The 26,512-nt window shown below is 43.7% G+C and overlaps 1 protein-coding gene across 7 annotated transcripts; it reads left to right on the forward strand.

The window, feature by feature from the left end:
• Positions 1 to 1,246: 1,246 nt before the first annotated feature.
• On the forward strand, positions 1,247 to 26,512 carry zmym2 (zinc finger, MYM-type 2). 7 transcript variants are annotated; one of them, XM_069532343.1, is made up of 26 exons: positions 1,247 to 1,840; positions 8,953 to 9,660; positions 10,036 to 10,204; positions 11,667 to 11,821; positions 12,153 to 12,301; positions 12,434 to 12,596; positions 13,983 to 14,045; positions 14,545 to 14,757; positions 15,458 to 15,608; positions 15,849 to 15,964; positions 16,581 to 16,706; positions 17,157 to 17,307; positions 17,455 to 17,627; positions 17,719 to 17,884; positions 18,042 to 18,070; positions 18,207 to 18,348; positions 18,477 to 18,598; positions 18,740 to 18,890; positions 19,170 to 19,517; positions 20,356 to 20,480; positions 20,578 to 20,770; positions 20,874 to 21,016; positions 21,879 to 21,993; positions 22,664 to 22,906; positions 23,036 to 23,168; positions 23,512 to 26,512. In XM_069532343.1, exons 1-26 carry the CDS (start codon positions 1,736 to 1,738, stop codon positions 23,741 to 23,743), a joined length of 4,584 nt encoding a protein of 1,527 aa, XP_069388444.1. In that variant the 5' UTR covers positions 1,247 to 1,735; the 3' UTR covers positions 23,744 to 26,512. The 7 variants fall into 7 exon arrangements, with proteins under 7 accessions (XP_069388444.1, XP_069388445.1, XP_019956249.2 ...); XM_020100690.2 differs by lacking the exon at positions 1,247 to 1,840 and adding an exon at positions 2,621 to 2,756; XM_020100691.2 differs by lacking the exon at positions 1,247 to 1,840 and adding an exon at positions 3,592 to 3,724.

Below are 26,512 nucleotides of genomic sequence, written 5' to 3' on the forward strand. Positions count from 1 at the left end.
ATGTTTACACTCAACTAAAGTGAACCACAAGTCAGACTTAAACAGTTCTCAAGTTATCACTTAAAAACAAAGTTTGCCGAAACAGTCACATGAATGAGGGAGAGAAATACTTACACCACTTTCTATGCTGTAATGAATGACTTTATTCATGATTAATTAAACATTTAACTAACGGACTAGAACACCCTGTGGGTCCAGATTGTGGAAACCGTCCTCCAGCGTGTGTGTGTGCAAAATAACTCAACAACACTAGATTTTCCCTGAAGAAAATTCCTCTGGAAGGTGTCTCTACATGATTTACTTCTGGAGCCTTGAAGGCTGAGGTCAACAAAAAGATGGAGTGAAAAACATGTTTTCTAAGACGTCTCCCCATGACGACCGTTGAAAATCTTAAGTGCATCATATGATCGCTGACGTCAAGAAGGAGTCAGAAAATGACATCATGCATAGTTTAGAAATATTTGCATCTGTTTGGACTGTAGAACTAAAGCTTCAATAGATCGATCATTCGGTTGGAATGACGTCATTGTGATGTCACCATGGAGACAGAAAATGACACCATATAGTGTTGCAATGCAACAACAAGAAACCAATAAGATTAGATACAGTTTATATCCATCTATCTATCTATCTATCTATCTATCTATCTTTGTATCATTCTTTTATATATCCTTTCTTTCTATCTATCTTTGTATCATTCTTTTATATATCTATCTATCTATCTTTTCTTTCTATCTATCTTTGTATCATTCTTTTATATATCCTTTCTTTCTATCTATCTTTGTATCATTATTTTATCTATCTATCTATCTATATTTGTATCATTCTTTTATCTATCTATCTATCCTTCTGTCTTTCTATCTGTCCTTTTTATCTTTCTATATCTATCTATCTATCCACTGACCTGCCCTCAATCTGTCAACCCAAGCGTTGTTCTTCTTACCGATCTTTAATCAATCCTCAAGAATTATAGCCTCATTTCAAATGGAGAATGTTGCTTTCGTTAAGTTTTACGCTGGTAAAATAAAATCACACGTTGAAGGGAGACGTCCTGTCTGAAGGGGGATAATGTAGGTTTGTAATAAAGGGGCTTCACATCGTCTGATTTGGAACCAGCTCCAGTGAAAGTGCAGCATGAACCCTGACGTGCTGATGGAGGAACCACAGATGGATGTTGGTTTGAGTCTCTCTCCATCAGCTGATACAACGTGACATCTGAACCCACCTGATCCGCCATGTTGATGACGTCAGCCTCAGTTCAATGACACACACACACACACACCTCCAGTTTTTTTCCCCTCGTGACTCACATCTGGACTCTTTCACTTTGATCTTATTTGAACTTGTATGATCCTGACATGTTCTACAGGTCATGTGTGTTCCGTGTTGCTCTGACGTGTGATTATCGGTTGTTTCCTCCGGTCGCTCGGTTCCTCGTCGTGACGTCTGGATGACATTAACAAGCGAGCACGTGAACCCTCTCAACCCGGATCCCGGCTCCTGATTGGACCCGAGCTGTGCAACATCAACTCGGCCCGAGTTCGCGCGTCGACGCCGGAACAGAACTCGATCCACGTGCGTCATTTTCCCGCGGAACCGGGGACGGTCCACGCGGATGCGGGACGAGGATCAGCTTTAATGGAGCGTTTTAATGAGCAGAGGCCATGGAGCCGCTGATTGATGCTCCTGCGCATGCGCCACCAAAACAGACACGGAAAGAAATTAACAAGTAGGAATGGAGGCCTGCAGAGAGCCTCAGAAACGAGAGAGCTCTCACTCTGACTCTAGTTTTGATTCCATGAGCTGTGAGCATGTGTGCAAGATGGCCTTGGTGGAGCAGGTCTGAAGAGTGATGTCATAATTGCTGTGTTCATTTTATGTGGTTGTGTTGCATCTGTTTGTCATAGTGTTGCATTACTTTGTGGTCACTTGGTGTCATAAAGGGATAGTTCACCCAAAAAAGGAAAATTCACTTTTACTCCCCACTATGCGGACGGAGGGGTGGGTGAAGTGTTTGAGTCCACAAAACGCTTTTATATTGGATTCGGCTTCAACGCTGTTTACCCCTGAAACTCCTTGAGTGTTTTGTGGACTCAAACACTTCACCCACCCCTCCGTCCGCATAGTGGTGAGGAGATCAAGAGTGACTTTCATTTTTCGGTGAACTATCCCTTTAAAGTCGTTATTGGGGCCATTATTGAACAAACAGTCAACTGAGAGGCCGCCTGAACAGAAAACCGAGGATGTCTGTATTTTCAGCACATTGAAATTAATGAAATGTGTATTGTCTACACATTTACAGATACACTTTAACATCTGAATACATATTTGAAGATATTTTCTTTGCACATTTTCAAATCTGATCACACTCACACACACACATTTTCTTAATACTCATGTTTACTCTCAACATTTCAACTTAAATCTTAAAAAGCAAAAGTATATTCCTTCCCTTGTTTCTTGTTCTCCAGTCTGACCCTAGTACTCTATACTATACTATCTATACTAATACTACTGCTGCTCCTGGACTGTAGCTCTGGTGTCGCAGACTTCTGTGTGTGTGTGTGTGTGTGTGTGTGTGTGTGTGTGTGTGTGTGTGTGTGTGTGTGTGTGTGTGTAAAAAATAATTCTGAGCGGAGTGAGTCCTCCACCTCGCGGACGATCTTCGGGCGCAGAGTGGAAAGTAGTGCGCACGCGCTCGGCGGGATTAACGTGCGGGTAGAAAAGTGGCGCTGCTGCGGTGGCGCTCAGCTCCGGTAAGAGAAACTCTGCTCCACACTCTCACCTCACTGACGCTAACTTCAGGGAACTTGTGCCGAGGCGACCGGCGGACGCCCGGCGCCTCTCCCCGGGGGGTCACACTGGGGCGAGGGGCCGCGTCCGGGCTCCCCGAAGCGGGGACAGGAGACAGATGTGTGCGCTGGGCTCCGGAGCTGCTGCCGCCTCTAGTCTCCAGTATTGTTCCGGAGCCCTAATGGCGGACACCAGGCAGTGCTGTTCTCCGCTGGGGAAGGAGGGAGGGAGTTGACTTGCGTGGCGTGATTAATCGCTGGGGTCGTACCCGGCTTTGAATCACGGCCCCCCCCCCCCCGGGGAGACTCGTGTGATCACCCCGGTGCTGGGCTCCGGTTGCCCCCCGTTGTTTACCCCCGCATGACTCTAATGTACACAGTTCATGTGATCCACTGCGCCAGGGCGCCCCCAGCGGCGGCCGGGCGTACCTGCCACTGATTGCGCCAGGGTGGACTCCGTGCGTGCGGTGCAACTTTCCAATTAAAACCCCGGCGTCACAGGTATCATACGAACCGGGGTTTCTAGTCCGGACCGCGGGGCAAGTGTGGCGGAGCGGCCGCGCGAGTGGTTCGAGGAAACACCCCTGGAGGAGCTGTGGGGGTGTTTGTGGTTGTTGAACGGTGCCAGGGGCTGCGTTGGTGTCACTGTGTGAATCCAGGCTATTTATACCCATTTGATGCGAATAAGTTGAGGTGATTTTTTTTTTATTTGGTTGGTGTTTTAACAATGGCGCAGTCTGTGTCTGCTCTCCTCCCCCCGATCCGCCGCTAATCCAATCGCCGTTTGCGCCAGGAAGAGCAGGGGTGGGAACGGAGCGCAGCGGAACGGAACACCCTGAACCACGTTTCTCCTGGTCCGTAACTCGGGAGCCAACCGACCGAGCGACCCCCTCGTTTACCCGGGTTATTTATGGAAGAGCTGCGCAGCTCAGGTAGTGCTGGTTCTGTTTACTGCTGCTTGGTTAAAGTTTTTGGACCCGCGCCGCAGAGACAAGTTTTGGTGAATATTGCAGCCGGGGAAGAGGGGAGGAGCTCGGGCTAGGGTCGAGGCAAAGCCCCCCCAGCGGTTACCGTGTGCCTGGCCCGGATCTGGCGCTGTGGTGGTCCTCGCCGTGGAGCGCAGCTTCTCGTCGGGGTTGGTAATCAAGGGCACGGCCGGGGGGGACACCAGCCGGCCCTGGACGCTTGGTACAGTCCGTCCTTGTGTGCTGGTTTTCTAACCTTTTTGCAGATCAGCAGCTGCATGGAGCTCAGAACAGTCAGGCTTTACACGCAGCTGCCAGGTAACCGGACTGTGTGTGTGTGAGTGTGTTAGCCCCTCAGCTGGATTGGGGGGTAAGATGCTCCGGTGGCTGCGCATTACGCACCACTCCACAGTGACATAAGCCTTATATAAGATCATCATGCGTTTCATTTGAATTTGCTATTAGACATTAAATTATGAAACAGCTGCATATCTCCACCTTGTGGGAAAGTAAATGTCAATTGGCCTCCTGCGCCACCTGATGGTGTTGGATAGGTGGAGGAGGAGCCCCCATGCAGAGGTGATGGTCTGCTGGGTGTTTCTTGCACGGGGGCAGGCTCACCCATCTCCTCATCCACCTGGTTTTGACGTTGGTAGCAAGGTTGCATGTCAGAGCTCATTAATGCTGGATCCTCGTTTCCCCCTCTCATCCACGTGAATGCAGCTTGGCTCACAGCTCTGCATTGCAGTCTGAACCGAGTCTAGACCAGGCTATTTTTTACCTCCTCGGAGCCTCGCTTTGCACAGAGATTCCCTCCTGTCAGGCCCCAAAAAAACTGATGCATCTTTATTTTGCAGCAGCAGCACCCTGGCTTGGCTTTGGGGAGGTGTTGCACATGGAGCATGGAGCCTTTAGGTCTCCTCTCCCGTTACTTTGACAGCAGTTGACCACACAGGCTCAGGCAGATGTGTTCTTATCCTAACACATGTGCTTTCCAGATACATCCTCTCAAATAAAACTTTTGAGTTTAACTACACACACACACAGATGGATTTGATATCCAATCATGTTTCTGAACAGCAGCGAACATCTTATTGATCTTGAATGTCATGCTGTTTTGGTTGTTGCTTCCTGTCACGTGACCACTGTGAGCGACTCTTCCTCTTCCAGCTTCAGCGTTTTACAGTCAAGACCCTGTTTACAGTCAGAAAGCAAACTATACACAGCTCTGGTTCACTGCCCGGCCTGACTGCATGCAGCAGTTGTGGTGTAGTATTATATTCAGTGTTTTCATTCAAAAGTACAGACCTGGAGGAACTTTTAACACAACAAAGTGACAGTTCATTTAGATACAAAAATGCATTTATGATAGAATTTAATTAAACTTTAATAGAAAGAAGATCAAATAAAGATAAACTGCATTTCATTGTACTATTTTTTTAGCAAATATAGTGACAGAACACCAATACGTCCTTTAGTTTTCCAAATATCATGATTTCCTGCTTCCCCTTATCTTACACAGCGGTCAGCTGAATATCTTGAACTTGGTTTTAGAGGAATGTTTGTTTCTCAGTAGTGATGCAGCCTTTTCTAATGGTCACCAACAATAGTGGCATTGTATATTAGTATGGACTTTACAGAAGAGGTTGAGTTTAACACAACAATTAGACCATGTTATTCTGAATGTATGAGCCTGCTCCAAGTGTCTTATTGCTGCTTACCCAACCTGCAAGTGTTTAATGTTTTAAGTTATATTTCTTTGAATCATGGCAAGTTCTTGTGCGTCTCCTTGTGTTATGAAAACAATTCATATTTCAGGATTTTGGCTTCTTTTTGTTAGTTTTTCATAAAAGAAGGTGTTTGGTAATTTTAAAGTTGGTGCTCAAAGACTTGCTTTGAGGTTGATATCTTGTAGCAGAGCATCTCTGTCTTTTTTAAATCAGTCCTCAAGCAAAGACATCCCAGGTAGTCCGCTTTTTTAAATGCACGAAGCAAACTAATGGAAAATAATCTCGTTTTAACTTCATGGAGTTAAAGATAGCTGTGAGACGTTACTTCTTAAAACACTGATTGAGACAAATGATCTCTGGACGTAGAAAGACGTGTCCCAGTTTGTGACCATGTGACGGCTCAGTGAGCCCTGTGGGGAGGTGACACTCACCTGATGTGGACAGCACATCAGCTCAGGGACCGACTGGGAAACACTAGATTTAAAGGGGCTGTATGTTGTTATCAAACCCTTATGACAAAGTAATGTAATTGAGGCTTGATATAAACTAAATTATCATTAACTATGAATAAAAAGAAAACATAAATCAGATGTGTAGAACTATAATTAAAAACTAATTTTTAATTTAAAAAATGAACATAAATGTTTTCTGCATTGTTTATTGAGGAAAATAAAAACAGTGATGCTAAGCTGTCTGTGAAAGGCTTTTATTGGCCGAATAATGATCTGATATAATTGCAACATAGCTAAAATAAGCATAAGCATCGAACTTCATGTCTTTACTCAAGTTGTGGAAAGCAACACCAATGTTTCTCCTATGTCTTTGCTGTTTATGAAGCTAGCATGCTATCCCCAGCCCGGTCAGGTCAGTCTTTTAACTTTCCGATCACGAGTCACTGTAGCATCCAGTCTGCTCTATAGAGGTGGTGCTGCACACAGAGAACACCTCTCAACCTCTCGTCTCGTAAAGGCAACAATGGCTGATGCTCTTACAGCAAGAAACCTTCACCACCACCTGCTCCCCACAGAAAACCATGTTCAGTAGCGGAGCAAACTTACACAAAGCAGCTTTTTAAGTCGGGAAAGTCTTTGTAAACAATAAACTTGCTTACCTATCTGAAATGAAGTAAAAATATCAGGGATGTTTGGAATCTACCAAGCCACAGAATGTCATGGAGCCAACGTGTGGGGAAAGCTGAAGTTGTAAAATATGAAAACCTGCACTTGTTCTCTCAAAGGCCTACCTGCCCCCCCCCCCTCCAGGTGTGACCACAGGACCATGATTTTTAATGGATGCACCCCACAGTGCTGGGGCCAAAATGGCCGCCACAGTGTTGTCATGGCAGTACCCTGGATTCCTCTGTGGCAGAGACTGTTGTAGCTCTAAAGGCTGAATTCAGGTGCTTTCAGGCTTTACTTGTTCTGGGTGAAGAACATAGAGCTGCAAAGATCATTCTCTGCACAGGAGCGTGTCTGTGGGTTTGTACCTGTTTCTCAGCTGCAGCTGTCAGCAGTAATGTGACGTGTGGCTCACAGCATCACATGCATGAAAAGGAGGTTTTGACTGAAACAGATCAACATAGAAGATATCCCCAGAAGTGCTTTAAACTCATTAATCTGGCACCAAATCAGCCAACAGCACGTTTTATTTTCTTATTTTTAATGACAGGAACACAGTACAGAAGTCCATATTTGGTAATTCTACCATAATTAAAGGCCTTTAGATGTATATAATTTAAAACTTAGTTTACAAAGGTCTTAGATATTTTATCTAGCTTGATGTAGGCTGTAATTTGAACTATATGGAAGAATATATATCTTTTTTTTTTTTTTCAAAGGTGGTCTTAGATTTAATGTGGTGAACCCACAAACACCATGACAGTGATAAATATACATACATGTATGTATGTATATATATATATATATATATATATATATATATATATGCTGAATAGACCATTATTAATTCGTTAACACATTGGGCCATATTTAATTAATCGAAGTACTAAAGGCTGAATAAATAGATAGGTAGATATATTCTTTATCATATGTGGTGATATCTGAATGTCTCAAATAATGTGTCGGCCAACTCATCAGCACCCAGATGTTAAGCACATTGACGTCCCTGTGGTAGTAGTGGGCCTTACCGTCTCCACAGCAACCAAGGTGTAGCTTCACTGTTTGCGGGGGACAACAAGAGAGAAGCTGTACGGAGCCTCACACGTGTAGGGAGAGAGCTGGTTGGTTGGGTGGGTGTGTGGGGTGAGGGGGCATTTGTGAAAGACAGCAGGTAAGAGGAGGAGTAGAGCGCTGGGTAAGCAGGTGCAGGGAACGGAAAGAGGGGATGATGAGATGGAGAGATGTAAAGAGGAGGAGGAGCACAGTTGCCTCCGTTGCTGGGCAGGCACGTAGCAGCTCTTGGGAGGCAGCCATGGCGACGTTGCCTCTACTGTTGCATCTGCTGAGCTTTAGCTGCCCCCTTTCATGGGGTTTTCCTGGGGTAATTGCAATCAGAAAGAAGGGCTTGACTGTGGAGCTCAAAGCCCTTCACCATCCCTCCACACTGGATGCAATGATTAGTCCATCGAAAGAAAAAAGAACTAATTCCTTATTTAAGTCATTTTCAAGCAGAAATGCCTCTCAGTGAGCTGTGGTAATCTTAAACAGGCATTTTTTTAAAGATTATCGGACATAGAATAAATGATAGGATGGATAAATCACTAAACAAATTCAGATTAATAGCCATTAGTTGATTGATCAATTTGCCTTTTTCCTGTTTCTCCAGGACAAGAACACACTTCTCCATTTTAATAAAACCATGAATTGAATATCCTTTGGTTTTGGACTGTGAGGCAAAACAAGATGTTATTTTTTTCACATTTTACAAAACCAATTGTCATTACATTGCACCTTAGGAACAGCTCAAATCAATGTAATACAATCTACTTCATCAAATAGAAAGTAAGAAGAATGAAATCTATCTAGTCTGGTCATGTCTGCAAGTTTCCTTAAAAATGTGAGGTTTGAATTGGACCTACATGAAGTAATAAAGCAGAAATTGTTACATCACCACCCCAGCATCACAGAAGCTTTCATTGTAAGAGCGTTGAGTCAGAGTTTCAGCCTCATTTGAGAGGAAACCGGTTGTCGTTTGAAATTAAAGGCTCATATCTGGGACGTGCTTGGAAATTGAAAATTAGACGGGTAATAAAACCCCAGAGATTAAATTTTTTCTGTGAAATGACCATTAAACATGTTAAAATAAGCCAGTGATGGTCATACAGTGATGGAAAGGTAGTAGCTATAACAATGGCAGAGCTTTCACTCGGCAGGCACCAGACTGTGTGGGGGAAGTTGTCCCTGGGGATACCTGAGCTACCTGTACATCTGTTACACCTCATAAAACCAATCACTGGTGCAGGCTTCACCTAATTGTCTCCTAACTGCCTTTTGTTTGCGTTGCCAGGTGGTTGCCTTAGCAATGGACGGGGAGTCAGAGCCAAACCCTGCCGTCGCAGAAGAGGCAGGGGAGCAGGTGGAGCCCATGGATGCCACTCCCTCCCAAGAGCAACAAACCACACCCCCTTCAGAGGAGGCTGGGGAGGCAGTTTCCATGGTAACAGAAGATGAAACCACAAAGGAGGGCGGCACAGAGGACAATGATGATGATGTGGTTCTGGTGGAGGAGGAGGAGGAGGACGCTCCCCAGCCTTCTGCCACAAGCCTTTCCCAAGACACGCCCAGTGCAGACGGCCTCGAGCCGACTGACGATGTGGCATCTGTAGACATGTCCACTGCAGCGATGCCTTCCAAGACACCCAGTCCTCCTGCGTCTTCCAATGCATCCACAGTGGAAGCACTTTCAAAACCTCCAACCACAGCAGCAGAGCCCATTGTCATTGATGATGAGGAGGACTCTGAACAGAAAGAAACTTCCTCCTCCTCACCAGCGCCTCCTGGAGTCTCCTCCATATCCCACTCGCCTGGTGCACTCAGCAGCACCGAGCCAGATTCAGAGATCAGGATAGCCAGTGTCACCACGCTGGGCTCCAGTAGCCAGAAAGGAGAGTCTGCAGAAAATTCTCCGCCACATCCCTCGGACGTCCAGGCAGACATGAACCTGATGATTACCTCGGTGACATCACTGCAGGGAGGAGTGGCAGCTGTCACAGCGGTGAGGACCAACAGAACAGATTTTTATCTTATTATGGAGCTGTCTTCTAATTCACAGTCACCTCTACTCTGTCAAACTGAAATGTGTCAGATGTCTTCTGCTGGTGAGAACAGGTCTTCTCTTTGGCTCAGCAGATTTTTCCGCGGGACAGTGAACAAAAACATCTTAGTAATGACGCTGCCGAGAGCTTTTATTTTTATACCAGTATTTATTTATCTAGAATGCACTGGCAGCTCCTTTAATTGGATGAGGTTGGATTCAGCGCAGGTTTCGCACAGTGCATAGCAGATGGCACTTGTCTTTTATTCATCATTATTGTTTTCTAATGTTTTGTCACTAAGATGAAAACCTAACCTAAACAACTTGTGTGTCCAGGCAGGTGAAGGCCAGGTGGAGGAAAATGGCCTGCAGATAAGCAACGCCTTCAGCCTGAATCCCGACACCCCATCTGGTCGACCAACAGCCTCCTTCAACCCTGGGCGGGGCTCGGGCCCCATGGGCCAGCTGGTGCAGAATGGAGACACAGGGACACACAACAGAGCAGGTGATTAATTCATTTCAGGTTCAATACAGGTAAAATGTGCTAATTGTGAAAGTATCACATCTGGCCTTCCTCTCTGTGAAGTGTGCAGCTTAGAAGAACTTCACAAAATGTTGATGCAGCTTATCATATGAGTGTAAGCTGCTCACATGTTTGTGTTTGCTTTTATATATTTCTGATTTAGTTTGTAGAAACCTGCTGATACCGTGTCCCTCTATCTCTCTCTCCTCCCCTCCTGATTGGGTTTGTGTAAAATCGGTGTTGTTCTGTTGCAAAGCTTCATATTGTGGGATGACCGTTAAGCTCTGTGCTTCATTCACCACCTCTGTTTGAATTGAGGGCCAGAGTCTTGCACAGGCCCAGTTTTGCAAACCGGCACTTGCCTGCACCCACAAAGCTTTATCGTGCTACCAATCCATTACCCCCAACTTTATCTAATCCAGTTCCATAAGTAGTTTTGCCATCAACAAGCTGCATTCTCAGTTATGGACTGATGTCTAATTAAGCTTGATAATAAACATCTCCTGTTTTTAAAGCAGAAATTAGTTCAAGAGTTCAATACGCTTTAGGATAATAGGACAACATCTTGTTAAATCTTGTCTTCAGAACACAATGAGTCTCTGTAAAACTTGTTCCTGCCAACTCCTCCTGTGTCATACTTGTTTTTAACTTTAGAACACTGTGAATTGTGGGTAATTGCCTAAAGCAAATGCTGCAGCATTGCAGACCTAAGAAGTTAAACACTTCCCAAGTGGACCATCAGCCACTTTCTGAAGTCCTGAGCCCTCATAGACTTACAGGCTTTGAAAGTCTGTTATTTGAAAAAGTGGGTCAAAAGTGAGCCTGAGACAGTTTCATGTCCCTGTCTCGCTCTACACGGGCTCCAGGTGGTGCTGTTGACTCTAGTGGTGCTCTTCACACAAACTGGATGCATCACAGTTTCAAGTCTGCAGTGAAGTCAGTGAATTGGATGTGTTTCCATGAGATATGATGCTAATTCCTAAGTTGTCCAGGATTGTAGAACAGATGTAAAAATGGATAATTTATCATCTGATTGGTTTAGATGCTTTGTTCTGGGTCATCTCGACAGCCCAGTGGTTTCATAACCGTATACCTGGAATGTTCCTGGTTCAATTCCACGTCTGTCCCTTAGTTTTCTTCTTCTCTACCATCATGTGTCCAGTGAAAGCCAGAAATGCCAAATAAATAATCATTGCAGGAAAGGAATGCAGGGAAGATAGACATGTCGAGACTTCTGAAGTTAAGGAAGTCATGGTTGTTAAATAAGTGTACCTTCCCATAAGGATTTATTTGGGCTTTTTTGTGATTGCTGCAGCATAAAATTCTTGATTTCACAGCAGCTTTTCTGAAAAATTTACTGTTTTTGATTGTCTACTCAGAAAAACCATGACCTGTGGGATGGAGACAGCTGTTAACTTAGTTTCTTTCCTTTCCCTCCCTCCAGATTCGTGGATCTCTCAGTCAGCTTCAGTCCCCCGCAACCAAAAACAAACCGGGGTGGACTCTCCATCACCAGCCACCTCGCTACCCAAACCTCCAGGCCAGTCTTCCTCATCGACTTCATCCTCAGGCTCCCAGCCACAGCCCAGGACGGTCAAGGTGATCCACTCTGTTCATTCAGGTCCCTCGTTAGTTACATTGTGTGACTGTATGAACATTTATATGACGAACAAACTCAAAGTTTGGACCATGCAGCTTTTGTATCTATGACTTAAACTCATACAGCAAGGTGCGACAATCATATTAGTTAAAACTGCTGTATTGAAAGTGTATGAGCTGTAAAGTATTCCCCAAAACAAACAATCAGTGGAGCAGATTCAAAAGTGATGCTGCTGAACAGTTGTAGCACTGTAGTTAAGCTGTAACTTAAGGCAACTGTTATAATGCATCTCATTGTTTTAAAACTGCTATGTCTGCTGTGTTTGTTCAGGTGACCTGTGCTAACTGTAAAAAGCCTCTGAAGAAAGGCCAAACGGCGTATCAGCGTAAAGGCTCCACTCACCTGTTCTGCTCCACCACCTGTCTCTCTGCCTTCTCACACAAACCTGCCCCCAAGAAGAGCTGCACCATGTGCAAAAAGTGAGTTTTTACTTAATTGTCATACCATTTATTAATTGAGCTTTGTTTATATCAGCCAAACACAATAGTCCTAAATACGTACATTTCCTCTTGGTGCTAATCTGTCTGGACTCTGGGTTTTCTGTTTTTCAGGGACATCACAAACATGAAGGGTACCATCGTGGCCCAGGTCGACTCCAGCGAGTCTTTCCAGGAGTTCTGCAGCACAGGCTGCCTCGGCGCATACGAGAACAAGCAAAACCCGCCCAAATCGGGCCTGAAAACCAAATGTACTGTCTGCGGGCAGCTCACAGAGGTCAGTCTGTCGGACACACATAACACATACCCCTCTCTTGACCATTTACCTGACATTCTTAACCAGAGCCATGTATTCGCTTCTTCTTACCTGACAAATGAATTGAGTAGCAATGGGCAAAAAACAGCGCGTAAGAAAGGATTAAGGGATATTAATGGCACAGACGGAGATCACTCAAGATTACACTTCACACTTCAATTTTCTGTTTTTTTGTGTCCGAACCCTTTTAGATTGTTTACAACAGGCACAGAACATCAAGTTCGTAGCGGGTAGTTCCCAGTGGACTTGGGTCGGGTAGCTACAGAAGATCTTTTAAAACCAGTGTTTTAAAACAAAAACATTTTATTGTGGATTTAGCTTCAGGTGTACAAAACATTACAGTCATCGTTCAATAACAGGGTCAGATACAGAGAAAGCCTAAGTCCTGATAGGTTTCACCTTTTCTTCATTATTTACTTTGCTGGCTCAGATGTTTTAAACAAACGTCTCTCTCTGTCTGTCCCTCTTTTTGATTGTTTTCCTCCTTAGGTCACTTTCATTCAATATTTATCATTTCCTTGTTCCCTGTCTTGCTTCTCTTCTCTTCTCTCTCGTCTGCTTTGTTTTCCCCATCCCTCCATTTCATTGAGGCTTCTTAGGGGCCCGTTTTCAGTCGGCCTTTGGCTCAGTCTCCATGGCCACCAAAAACAGTTGTTTCAAATACTGGAGAGAAGTCCCTGCCACCGCACGATTACAGGATTGTTGTTGTGTTGAATTCATTTCTTGCGTAACTCAGGAGATGCTTCAGTGTTAAAACCAACAAAAGAAAATGAAGTAACCATTCAGTTACTGTGGCAGGATGAGATTTTTCTTTATGGTATTTTCTAGCTCATTATTTCATCGTTTACCAGCACTACTGTCACCTAGCAACCACAGCTATCTACATGTGTGGCATCATGTAAATCAGCTGCATTATTCATGTCTTCGCCTTGATTTGATTTACATTTGGAAGCCACACCATAGCATATACACATAGTACACTAAAAGTATTACTTTTCTTTCCTGTCAATTCCTCAAGCTTTATTTGACTTGCTTGTTTTGCTTCATTGTGCTGAGCTGTCATTCTTGCCAGGTGTCTGCGTTTAGTCCAGTTATGAGGTGTATCCCAGTTTTCATCATAATTGGGACATAATGTTTATATCTGGTTGTTCATGAAAGAACAACTTGATAAATACAAGAATCCCTGTGACCTATAACTCTATCAATGTTAAAATGAGGCCTCTTTGGCTACTAAGGGGCTCAGCTCTGTTAACTGTCAACGTCGTGTTGTGGATTTGGCCTCTCCACCTTATTGCCAGCGATGGGAGACAAGAGCAAATATTGAAACATGTCTTCCTTTTTGGCCAGTGCCGTGCTGTCACCACCACCGCAAAGAACCAGGGCGCAGTGGATGAAGCCACACCTGCTCAGGTAGTCAGCAGTGGTCAGAAACCAGGATAAGATGTATACAGGCACCAATATCCTGACTACTCCCGGAGTACACCAGCAAGTAAAATTGGGTTTCTCAAAACCAGAATAAGGATACTTAAGTTCGGGATATGATACTTCAAACACCCAGTAGTACCTGGGATTGTATATCATGTACACACAGTCATAGACGTGTGGTGAAGGGAAATGACGAGTGAGTGTCTCAGTGGTATTGTGTGTATTCATGCTCAGATTAAATGTATTAATTAGCTAAATTTAGTCTGTAGAGGACATGAAAGAGGGATTTTCAGCCACTGCTAAATTTCCATTAAAATGTTTTTTCCTAATAAGCTAGAACTCCACTTAAATGAAGTGAAGCAAAGTGTCATAGTTAAGTACATGGCTCTCAGGTTGAGAAGCAGTGTGCCATTGAAAAAGAAGCTCAATGAAGTTCAGTTAATCGGGCCCCTGGTGCCCCCTTTGTGTTTTTCTCTGTCTACAGATCCGGCACGAGGTTAGCTTTAAGACCGTGACCCACAAGATCTGCAGCGACGCGTGTTTCAACGTTTACCGCAGGGCTAACGGGTTGATCATGAACTGCTGCGAGCAATGTGGCGACTACCTGCCCACCCGAGCGTCAGCCAACCACTTTCTGCTGGTCGATGGCCAACAGAAACGATTCTGCTGTCACACCTGCATCAGGGAGTTCAAGCAGGTACCGTCGCCTCAACCACACGATGCATGTGTGTAAATGATCAATACGTTAATGTTCCCTTTGTATGTAGCTGTGATGACCCCTCCTCCTCCTCATGGCCAGGAAACTGACCCCACAACCGCTCAGATAACATCATTAATCTGGCCTTCTTACTCAGCCCTGAAGAGAGAGTGTGCGTGCTAATAATAGGAAACAAATATCATAGTGAGAAAGCAGATGGTCCTTGAATGAATCTACTAATTTGCTGAGAAAGAAATAATGGAATGAATGAATAAATTATGAAAGGAAATGCAGACAGAAGAAACATTCAGATTAATTGAATAGTGAACAATTTATGACACACAGCTGCTCACTAACTTAGGTCGGCATTTTAATTGTATCCTGTCAATTGTCAAATAGATGGACAGAAGTATCATCATTCAATTTTGATGTTTGTTTTTCCTTGCAAATATTTATTTGCATGTCAGGTCCCAGTTTGTGAGTTTGCTGTTTTTCTTTTTAATTAAAGTTGATGATGGCGTCACAGTTGTAGATGGATTAACCAGAAACTAGAGGTTTGAATAGTTCTTGTTGCTTAGTAACAGCAGCTTATTGGACATTTCACTAATGAATGGAGGAAACCACCAGGGTCTGTCTCATTTCAGTGGTGTTCAGAGAAACTGGCTCCCAGACAGTGATGTTTTCCTGCTCTGTCTCTCAGGCCCACAGTAAACTTGCGAGCTGCGCGAGTTGCAAAACGCTGATCAAGACGGGCGAGGTGCTCCACAGCCTCGGAGCGGCTGGCACCATGTGCTCCTTCTGCTCCGTCAACTGCATGAACAAGGGCAAACTGACGTCGACCTCCTTCATTAGTAAGTCACAAGAGTTAATAGACTATGAAACTGATTGTGTCTGAACCACAACCTTTCCAAGTTTAGGGTTCATGATATTTTTTTTTAAAGTTAAGTGGTTTGTTCTTGTCTCATCATTAGAATATCCATCCCAGCAAACCAAACCGAACTGTTAAATTAGGAGAAATAGTTATTTATCAGTAAAATAAAAACAAAGAAATATTTTATGTGAGTTTTAATGTCAAATGTCTGTATGTGCAGATACAGAACCCTCATGTCACTTCTGTAAGAGGAATTCATTACCGCAGTACCAGGCCACGCTGCCAGAGGGAAACATCCTCAACTTCTGCAGCTCACAATGTGTCACCAAGTTCCAGGTGGGGGCGCTAGTGTCTAGAAGACGCAATTTAAAATAGAGATTTACTGGTCTCACTGGTGGGCATCACATCCCTCCACCACAATGTTTTGGACAACTACTGAAAATATGCACACAGACATAATAAGAATGTCATATATTATTTAGTTCAGGTAAATGGATCAAATTAAAATTTCCAAACTGGTGCTCCATTGAAAATGTGTGTCCCAATTTTTCTACAGATCAATAACGACATAAAGTGTAAATATACCAGAGGAGGAATAACCGTCAATGTTAAAATAAAACCCATTTGAAACAGCAGCTCACAACACAAACATAAACCACCATAGGTTCCCTCAGTGGAGTCCATGACCTGATTAGCATTTTAGCATCATGTTGCAGAATCTACATATTAAGGAGAAATCAGATTCTCATCAAAGGCTTCATATGATAACAGCAAATAACACCATGTGTTATCAGGTTTCTGTGCATAGATATAAGTCAGCGTGTTTATTGGCTTCATTAATTACCTCAGTATATCAATTATAAAGATAATTCAGGATCATTAGACATGTTGCATGACAACAAGTCAAAAAATGTGAATGTTCTCCATGTGTTTTTTTCTTTGGTAATTGCAGAATGCGACTCTTCAAACAGCCACGAATGGACAGACGCCGCTCTCCACTTCAAACAACACAGTCCAGCTGAAATGTAACTACTGTCGAGGAGCGTTCAGTTTGAAACCGGAGATTCTGGACTGGGAGGTGAGACCCATTTTTGTGAAGACACACAGACACCCAGTCAAGGTCTTTCTCTTTATCTGAAGTCATTTCTTTCAGCAAAAATGAGAACATTTGCTGATTGTATTAAAAATGCTTTGGACAGTTGGTATTATGAAACAAGGTTTTTTAATATGTCCATTTGGGCTGTGGGACATTTTTATTATAAGACCAAGTGAGAAAGCAACTCAGGAGATTTACCAGGGATGAAAGTAATGATTTTTTTACCTTGATATGAGACTTTCATGCAGCCAGTGTTTAGAAGTTTGAAGGACTGAAATGTGACAGGACAAAAGTGTTCACATAAATCGTTTTATTTCATCCACACTAGCACCGTGTACTTTTCAAAACTTCCATGCATGCAGACTGAGAATATCTCCGATTCGTTAGCCCAGTGTGTGTTAAATACATTTATCCACATGTGTCTGTCTTCAGGATAAAGTCTACCAGTTCTGTAGTAAGACGTGTTGTGAGGACTACAAGAAGCTCCACTGCATTGTGACGTTTTGCGAGTACTGCCAAGAGGAGAAGACGCTACACGAGACGGTCAATTTCTCTGGGGTCAAGAGACCTTTCTGCAGTGAAGGTACTAATCTAATCTGTCCGCTAGTCTCCTCTGTTAGACACTTGATGAATTTTATTTTTAATGTAGTTTGAAGTTTTCATAGATTTGTAGTTGTTCTTTCCAGAATGCAATTTTTTTTCCTTTAATTCTGTCTGTTTCACTTTCCAGGTTGTAAACTCTTATACAAGCAGGACTTTATCAAGCGTTTGGGTCTGAAGTGCGTCAGCTGTAACCACTGCAGTCAGCTGTGTAAGAGAGCTCTGACCCGGCAGCTCGGTGGCATGACTCGGGACTTCTGCACCGAGACCTGTGCCAAGAAGTTCCACGACTGGTACCACAAGGTCTGCTCATGCTCACTGTATCATAATTCTTTTCTTAATCTTGCTAAAGTCAAAGAAATGATGACTATTTTGTGAATTTTGTGGCCACTAGGCAGCGCGATGTGACTGCTGTAAGGTGCAGGGTAACCTGACAGAGTCGGTGATGTGGAGATCAGAACTGAAGCAGTTCTGTGACCAGGAGTGTCTGCTGAAGTTCTACTGCCAACAGAACGATCCCATCATGGTCACACAGAAAGGCCCAGAGAACTCCACCATAGGTATTCACATCACACGTGGACATACGTGCATCAGTTCAAGATTAGATTGTGTTTTTACACGCATGCCGAAGTTAATACCAGATTGGAACGGGGCTTTTGTGTCACTTAAATTTCTTCACTGGGCAGAGAAGTGATGAATGTTATGTTCTCTTCACAGGGACTGAAGTGCAAGGGACCAAACTTGGGGTAAGTAAGAATGTGGCAAAGGTGTAAAATATTTTTTGTTTGCAAGTGTCTGTTAGCTCTGAACTGTTTCCTACCATATAACCATTTTGTCAACCAAATACAACCTTTCATTAGTTTTGATTGTTTTCTCTTGCAGCATGTGAACCAGGGCACTGTAGCGTACGCTGGTGGAGGTTTGATGAGAGACGTCAAGAACAAGGCAGTGCTCTGCAAACCGCTCACCTTGACCAAGGCCACCTACTGCAAGCCACACATGCAGAGCAAACTTCTACAGACAGGTAAAGCTGGAATTAGTCTCTGTCTCATTAAAGCAAAAGAGAATAATAGTTCCAGTGATTGCATCTCCTCATGACCCATTAATACTAAAGCTGAGTTGCAAATATACTATGGTTTTCTATATCCACAGATGTAGACGATGGTGTGAAGAGGGAGTATGTTCCTGTACCCATACCTGTGCCTGTCTTCATCCCCATGCCCATGAATATGTATTCCCAGGTCACTCCCTCTCTAGTCTCTCTGCCTATTCCGGTAAGACCTTACATCTCGTTAACTTGTATTAAAATGTTGATGCAGAGTAATTAGCAAAACCATTTTATCACCAAACTAAGGAGACATTTTTCAATCTCAGTCGTGTGATTATTAAACAAAGCTGTGTCCCGCCCGGTCCAGGTTCCTGTGCCTGTGTTCCTGCCCACCACCCTGCAGGGGGCAGAACAGATCATCCAGACCATCCGTGATCTAAAAACCAAGATGACCTCTGACTCCCTGGAGGCCGACTTGATCTCCCTGGTGGATATGATCGCAGAGGAGCAGAAGCCAGGTACGCTCAAGAGAGGGATGAACGTCAGAGTTAAACTGGAAACTGTCAAAACATCAGATACTTAAAAATGCTTCTTATGCACTGAATCGATAGTTTTAGTTATAACTTATGTAAACATCCAGATACCATTGGTTTTATCAGCCAAGGTTAACAGGTATTTGTTACTGAGACTTCTGCGTCTACCCAGATGCAAAAAGGAGCCAAAAGCAATTTGTTAGTGAAGTTCAAACCATCTGAAAACTCTTCAGCTAATAAAAATGTCCTGGCTGTGTGTTTCAGATGTGAAGCCAGTAAAAGTGGAGAGGGAACGTGAAGAGGAGGACGCCTCCAGTAGCAGCTCTGAGAAAGAGGAAGACAAAGAAGAGGAGAAGGAAGAAGAGAAGGAGGAGATGAAGAAGGAGGAGGAAGAAGAGGAGGAGGAGAAGAAGGAGGAAGCAAAAGAAGAGGAGGAGGAGAAGAAGGAGGAGGAAGCAGAAGAGGAGGAGAAGAAGAAGGAGGAGAAGAAGGAGGAGAAGAAGGAGGAGGAGGAGAAGAAGAAGAAGGAGGAGGAGAAGAAGAAGGAGGAGGAAGAAGAAGAGGAGGAGAAGTATGAGCCCGACCTGGACTTGGAGGCTGACTTCCCTCAAGGTAAACACCTCTGTATGTCTTTACTCATCAGGGCTCAGTCAGGGACTATCTGTACCATCATGTAGTTACAAGACAGGAAAATAAGCAATGTCCCGTTGTCCCCGAACATTCAGACGAAGGGCGGCAGTGGGGGGACATGCAAGAGGCAAGACATGACGAAAAAATTGTTCTGCAGGAATCACGTTGTCTTACATGACTTCTCTTTCGCATACTGACATATTTGTATTCTTCCAGTTTCCGTCACGTGTTAAAAGCGTCTTCAACGTTTCCACTTGTTCGCTGTGAAATTTCCTGACATTTTCCTGCTGTACTCTCACATGGCCTCACTCTGACATTTTCCGGACCTATTTACTTGGAGGCTGACAGGAAAAGTTCTGGAAAATGTTTTGAGCAATTAACTCAGATGTTTGTGTTCTCACGTACAGCCCCTCAGGACAAATTCAGGAAAATGTCCAGACTGTCTGAAAGCGGCTTTTGTCTTCATCAGTCACTTCATCTGTCATCCTGCTTCATCCTGTGCAGTGAAGCCGCTCTTATGTAACAACATCTGACTGCATGGGTTTTAATGGATCAGTTTAGTAATCGAGATTAAAATTCCCCCGACTGGTTATTTGCGGACCTGCTGTCATCACCTCCGTCACATCAGATGCCTTTAGATCCAGCGTACTCTAAAGGAGAGAGTGTGAAGTCATTAACAGGCATCTTCTTTTGACATTTCTTATTTTTATTCCTTGTAACCTTTTCCACTGACCCATCACTTGCATGACTTTGCTGACGAGAGATAGACTGACACTGGCTCAGTAAAGGCAAACCCTGACGGACCCGTTTCTTGTCTTAGCCTCAGACCCTGTTCCGGTCTTCGAGGGAATGGACGACGACATGGGATTCTCTCTACCTCCAGTTCTGGCAGAAGAGAAGGAGGAGTCGGAAGAGTCGGCTCCTCGACCCCAGCCAATGAAACAAGTACGCACACACACACACACACAAACACTTGCTGATACAAAGTTTGTGTCGACCAACTCAAGTTTACCGTGTGGTAACTGGTGTGTTTGTGTTACAGGGGAACAAGCGGCGTGCGGTGGAGGAGAACTCAGATTCAGCCTCGTCCTCTTCTTCCCATCCAGCCTGCAGACGCTCAGGGGGACGGTCGCTGCCTCTCAAAGCTCGGTACGGCATCAACGCCTGGAAGCGCTGGGCACTGTCTCATTCTGACCAATCAGATGACGCCAAAGTAAAAGATGGATCCAAACCAGGTGAGCTAAGCCTGATCTTTAACTATGTGACTCCAGTTGCATATTTGAAAACACGTAGGACAAGTTTGCTAACAGCGTTGGTGCTCGTTCTTATCTCTCGCAGGTTGGTCAAAAAGTAACCTGTTGTCGCTGAGTTCCGAGGAGCTGAACGTAGCTCTGTCCCGGTTTGTCAGGGAGGTCTGCCGGTCCAATGGGGAGCGCTACTCTCCAGACAGCATCCTCTACCTCTGTCTGGGGATCCAGCAGGTTGGGATTACCTCTGATAATTAAATCACAATCATTATTATTATTATTTTTATTATTAACTTTATAAATGCATAGTTCTTATCTTTTTAAAATTATATTATAATAAAATAACTATAATAAAATAATACGCCGCTAAAATTTTAGTTTAAATTTAGCATTGCAATAATAATAGTAAAACAGAGCACATGAAGGTAATAAAACTAAATAGGATTAATAAAATACTTTTTTAATGTAATTTAAAAGATTTGAAAAACATCTAGACTTCTCAAAGGAAGCTTAAATTATAATATAGCAAAACAAATATAAGTTTATTCAAATACATTTTAGATTTTCTGTCCGTTTTATTGAAATTCCATCTGCAGCCATTTGGAGGTAGGAACTAAGTTTAGAGGGAGTGGTTCCAGTAGGGAAGACATTAGAGGTGCACACTTCCTCCTCAACTGCCTTTCTCTCACATGGGAGCTCTTGAGAGCAGCATGGCTCCAGAGTGGAGCTCAGGATTCTTTAAAATCCTCTGGATTGGGATTTTTCTGACAGAAAAATGTAAGAATGATTTCAATGTTTGTGTAAAAACAACAAGATGCAAAGATTTGATTGGTTTGTTTGAGTTTTAATCGAGTTTTGTGACTTCAAACACTTGACCAGGTTTTTTTCTAGGCCTGCTGGGAAATACTTTGAATCCTGATATGTAGAATTCCTCTCGTGTTTTGTTGTGTCCTGTGATTTTAACTCTTTGCTGTTCACATCCTGAAAACAGTGATGATCCTTTAAATATGAGGACGCTAAAGTGTTTAGTTTCAGAGCAACCGCTTTCTTTTGAGCTTTTCTTAAATGCAAGTTTTATTTTAATAAATGTTCGCAGCATCTTCACGCCAAGGGCCGGAAGGATGACCTGTTCGGTGACGTGTGCTACCAGCAGTTTGGAGAGGAGCTGAACAAAGTGCTGAAGGACTGGCAGCCCAGCGTGCTGCCTGATGGTGAGAGGAGTTTCCCTTTGTTCACTCATCGTCAATTAACTAAAGACTCATCGTGAATTCATTACAAATCTGACCACATTTTAAATTGAATTCACAAAATCAATGAATAATTCCTCGACAAGAAGAAACTAGGAAAGGAATAAAATATTCCAAGTAGTTTTCATGATTTCAAGAGGGGTTATTGGCAGGAAAATCCTCCATCTTAACATATGTGCTCTCTAGCGCCAGCTGGTGGCACAGCGCTGTTAAATAACCTGACCAGTGTCCAGTGATTATAACTCTTCTGCTGTTCACATCCTGATTTACTGTGATTGCACTGAAATGTCATATGAGGACACTACAAAACATAGCAACGAATTCCCGGGATGTTTATAAGAAAGGTCCACACAACTTGGTTCTAATTTTAAATGACTTGGAGAAAGTGTTTGTGCTTGAATTATGTGCCTGGTCATCATGTGTGAAATTATTGAAGTGGAAAAATAGTTCAATAAAAAAATCTCAATATCCAGTTTTCTAGAAAAAATTATAAAAATTCGTATTAAATATAAAATGTGCCACAGTGAGTCGCATTACTTTGTATGTCCAGTTGTCCAAAAGTTAATTTCTGTTACAATTGTATTAAAGGTAATTATGAGGCATAGATTTTAACATCTTGGCTGATTTTCCTCAGGCTCTCTGTGGGGTCGGGTGGAGGAGCAGAGCCTGTGGAGCAGTCGGCAGCTCGGGGAGCACAGTCCCGCCGCCCTGCTGCGTTCGCTGGTTTACCTGAACACCAAATACTTCGGCCTACGCACCGTGGAGCAGCACCTCCGCCTCTCCTTCGCCAACGTCTACGGCCCTGACACCGTCCATCCTGTGACAAAGGAGACAAACGTCTGCATCCGCGTGCCTTCCATCTCTCAGGATCACCACGGTGAGGCCAGCAACGCGAACATGCTGCTGGTGCATTGTAGAAGTGCAGCTCTGATCTTATTATATTAATGTAGTTGAATATTGTGTTCTTCTCACGCATGTTAAATGGTTTTGTTTTTTGGTTCTTTAGTACAAACAGAGTCAAGGAAGAGGAAGCGGAAGTTGGAGGAGGGCGATCAGGACGACGACTCGGGAGGCTCCACCGTTCGATGCCCGGTTAAGAAGCACGAGTGTCACCTGTACGACCTCTACAGATCAAAGTGGTGAGTTAAATGTCTTCTGACTTCTTCAGTAAGATACAATGAATCTGTTTTATCACCGCATCTATGAATCCTAACAAACATTTAGAGTCCTGTGATTATAACTCATTGCTGTTCACATCCTGAACCACAGTGTTGATGTTTTGTAGATGAGGACTTAACATAAAACAATGCGTCATAAGTTTCACTGAATTATTTTAAGGAAACTCAGAAAAATTGATTCACACTTTTCTCTCTCCCATGTCCTCCTTTCCCTCTCTCTCTCTCCCACCACTCCTTTTCCCATTCTCCTCTTCCTCCCATTCCTTACTGTCTTCCATCTTTGTTTCCCTTCTCCTCCCTCCAGCCCGACGTTGTTGCAGGAGCGTCTAGACGTCTTCTACGTTCAGCCGGATCCGGCCTGCAGCCCCGGCGACCCGCTGTGGTTCTCCTCCACGCCGCTGGAGCGACGGATCCTGGAGAGCCTCCTCACCAGAGTCCTCCTGGTCAGGGACATTTACACAGACAAACAACGGCTAGAAGAAGACGAGGAGGAGGAAGAGGAAGACGTTGGGGCTGAAGCAGCTGGGGGGGTGTAGCAGTCACTTTGGACTTTAGTTAGTCGAGCCTGAACAGTCAGCAGCAGAGGTGGAGGAGGAAAAGGAGTTTAACTAGTAGCTTGTGTACGCTCCTCCTCACCCTCCTTGCAGAATTGCTGTTTCCTCCTGGTGAGGGACATGTGCAACGGGGACCCTGAACAGGAGGAGGATGATGAGCAGCCCAAACTCGTCCTTCTGCTGATCGAGCTACAAACAGGATGAGAAAGTAATGAAGCTAAACGACACAAAATAATGATGTGAGGATCTAGTTTGGAGGAAACGGTGGTGGAGCTGTAATCTGTTAAGGTCGAGTCAAATCAGGTAGAAAAACATAAGTGTTAACAGTTTATCACCGTGATGTTTTGGGGGAAAAATGGGTCGTCCTGTTGTGCATTGCCATTAATTCTGATCATGTAGCTTGTTTTTAGTGCTCAAACAAGCAGCGTACAGATATTTGAGCTTTTTATAATGCAGAATCATACTTTAACAAAGTTTATCAGGAGGTTACGAGGAGACGACAAGGGACAGGAAGCCATGGAGTTATTTCCTCTTCCTTTACAGCTGTTTTGTCCTCCTCACCGTCGCTCTCCATCGATGAAAAGGGTAAAGAGGAGCGTGTGAGGTCAAGAGTAACTTACAAAGTGAATCACAGAGGAAGGGAGAGGAAAGGGTCAGATGCGACAACCAGAGGAGGAGGTCAGAGTTTCAAATGTCACAGCTGGTAGGTTGAAATTTCATCTTAATTCCACTCACATGTTCATGATGTGAAAAATGGAAACGCTGCAGGTAATAGGATTTTCTCTGGCCACCGTCAACGAGTGTTCCCAACTCGGCCACCAGAAAGTTTCACTTTATATCTCAAATGTTTATTTTAATGAACGATTAAACTCCAAATAACATCATTGACACCACAACAGGGATGTAACGATGAACCACCGCCTCCTCACTTTTTCTTTTGACATTTGAACATTTCTATCATTACATGGAGGCAGTGGTGCAGCTTCGGTGGTTTAATAGTTTTAAAAGCTGTGCACACCCTCACAATTGTTTGGGCACATGTCCCATCTGATAACATGGAGGAGGCGGGGTTTATCGACACTAGATGGCGAACAAGATGTTTTGGCTTCACTTAAATGGAGCAATCACGTCGTCCATCTTTCTTTACAGTGAATGGGTGTAGCAGTGAGAATGAAAGGTGCACGTCAACAGACGCCCGGCTAAAATAAACCAAATCACTGGTGTGGGTTTCTAGGGTCAAAGGTCGTGGCCTGTAACTTAATCAGGCTTGAGTGATGAGTGCATCATGGATTTCTTCAGTTTGCGTGAAGATGGAATTTCTGACTTTTCTTAAAACGCGTTTCAAACCCATCTTCCTCCCGGTCCTCAGTATCACACGTCTCCGTTATTCTGAGCTGCTTTCGTTCCTCCTCATCATCCCGCTCCTCGCTGCTCTTCCTCTTGTCACTTCTGCTCTCAGGCCAAACCGTTTCACCACAGAGGACGATCCCAGGCCAGAGTCGTCTCTCACCGGGTCTGACTCGCTGTGGTAACCTACCGACATGCTGCATTTCTTTATTAGGACACTAGGGGAACCTTCAATCATGCCATGTAGCATTACGTGCGTACTAAGCCCAGATTGGGTTGCTTTGAAGTGTAAATATCTTCTGAAACAAGACGGTTATTTCAGATGGAGTCGACACAGACGGACAGAAACGCCCACTGAAACCTTCAGCTTAAACCCTTTTTTTTTAAATGACTGAATATTTATTTCTCTTTATTAGATTGACTGCATTCTCTGGGAGTTTGTTTCATTGGTGCCATCTTTCTTCAACGGTCATTCATTGAAAACCTGCTGCACCCTCGTCCATGAAAGGGTCTCTGTGCAGCAACCTGCTACACATGAAGGATGTTGATTATTCAGAGCTCAACAGACTGTTTTTCAGACTTTTCCTTTCTGCTTCTGTCTCCCAGTGTTTCTACTTCCTTGGTATTTATGAGTCTTGTTTGAACTAAATGCTGATTTAGTTTAAAATCTCAGCACTTGTTAAGTGCTACAGGACTACAAGGCAAGACTTATATCAGAATAAAGAATTGGTTGTAAATTAAATTTTTATTTTTTCCATGAACTAAACTGTCCACTATCATTTTTCCTTTTTATACACATGTCCCCTTTTTTACTTTTCAGTTTTTATTTGAGTTTTCGTTGAGCAACTGTCATTGAGTTAAAATGAAGTTAATATTAATTGAGGGAATTTTTTTTTCTACTTATCAGCTTCTATTTAAAACAGGGAGAACAGTTAACATTTCCACACCTTTGCAAATGTGTGCTTCCACAACCAGTGCTCAGAATATTAGGAACACCCTCCACAATCAGTATCTCAAATTTCTCAGATGAAGAATGAAGCCCAAAGAGCAGCTGTTGTATTAATGTGTGCGTTCCATGGTCTGGAACAGCAGCAGCGCGTCATAGGAACATGGGAGAAGATTAAACTAAACTTTTACACTTGACTGTGGAAGTTAATGAAACTGACCCTGACCCCCGATTTAAAACAGCCGGTTTTTGTTTTTCCCTGCTGGACTCCGAGGCAGCGACCAAACCTGCCACAGGTTTGGACCTCAACATTAGATGCTGTGGCTGGCTTCAATGCCTAATGTGAATGTGCCTATCTGTAAATACTGAAAGTGAGTGATTGTGACTTGAGTCTGATGCTATGTGTGTGGGCTGATCTGCTGATACGGTCATGTTAAATAAATGATTTCATTTTCTAA

The sequence above is a fragment of the Paralichthys olivaceus genome, chromosome 10 (assembly GCF_024713975.1).
Source record: "Paralichthys olivaceus isolate ysfri-2021 chromosome 10, ASM2471397v2, whole genome shotgun sequence".
NCBI lineage: Eukaryota > Metazoa > Chordata > Actinopteri > Pleuronectiformes > Paralichthyidae > Paralichthys > Paralichthys olivaceus.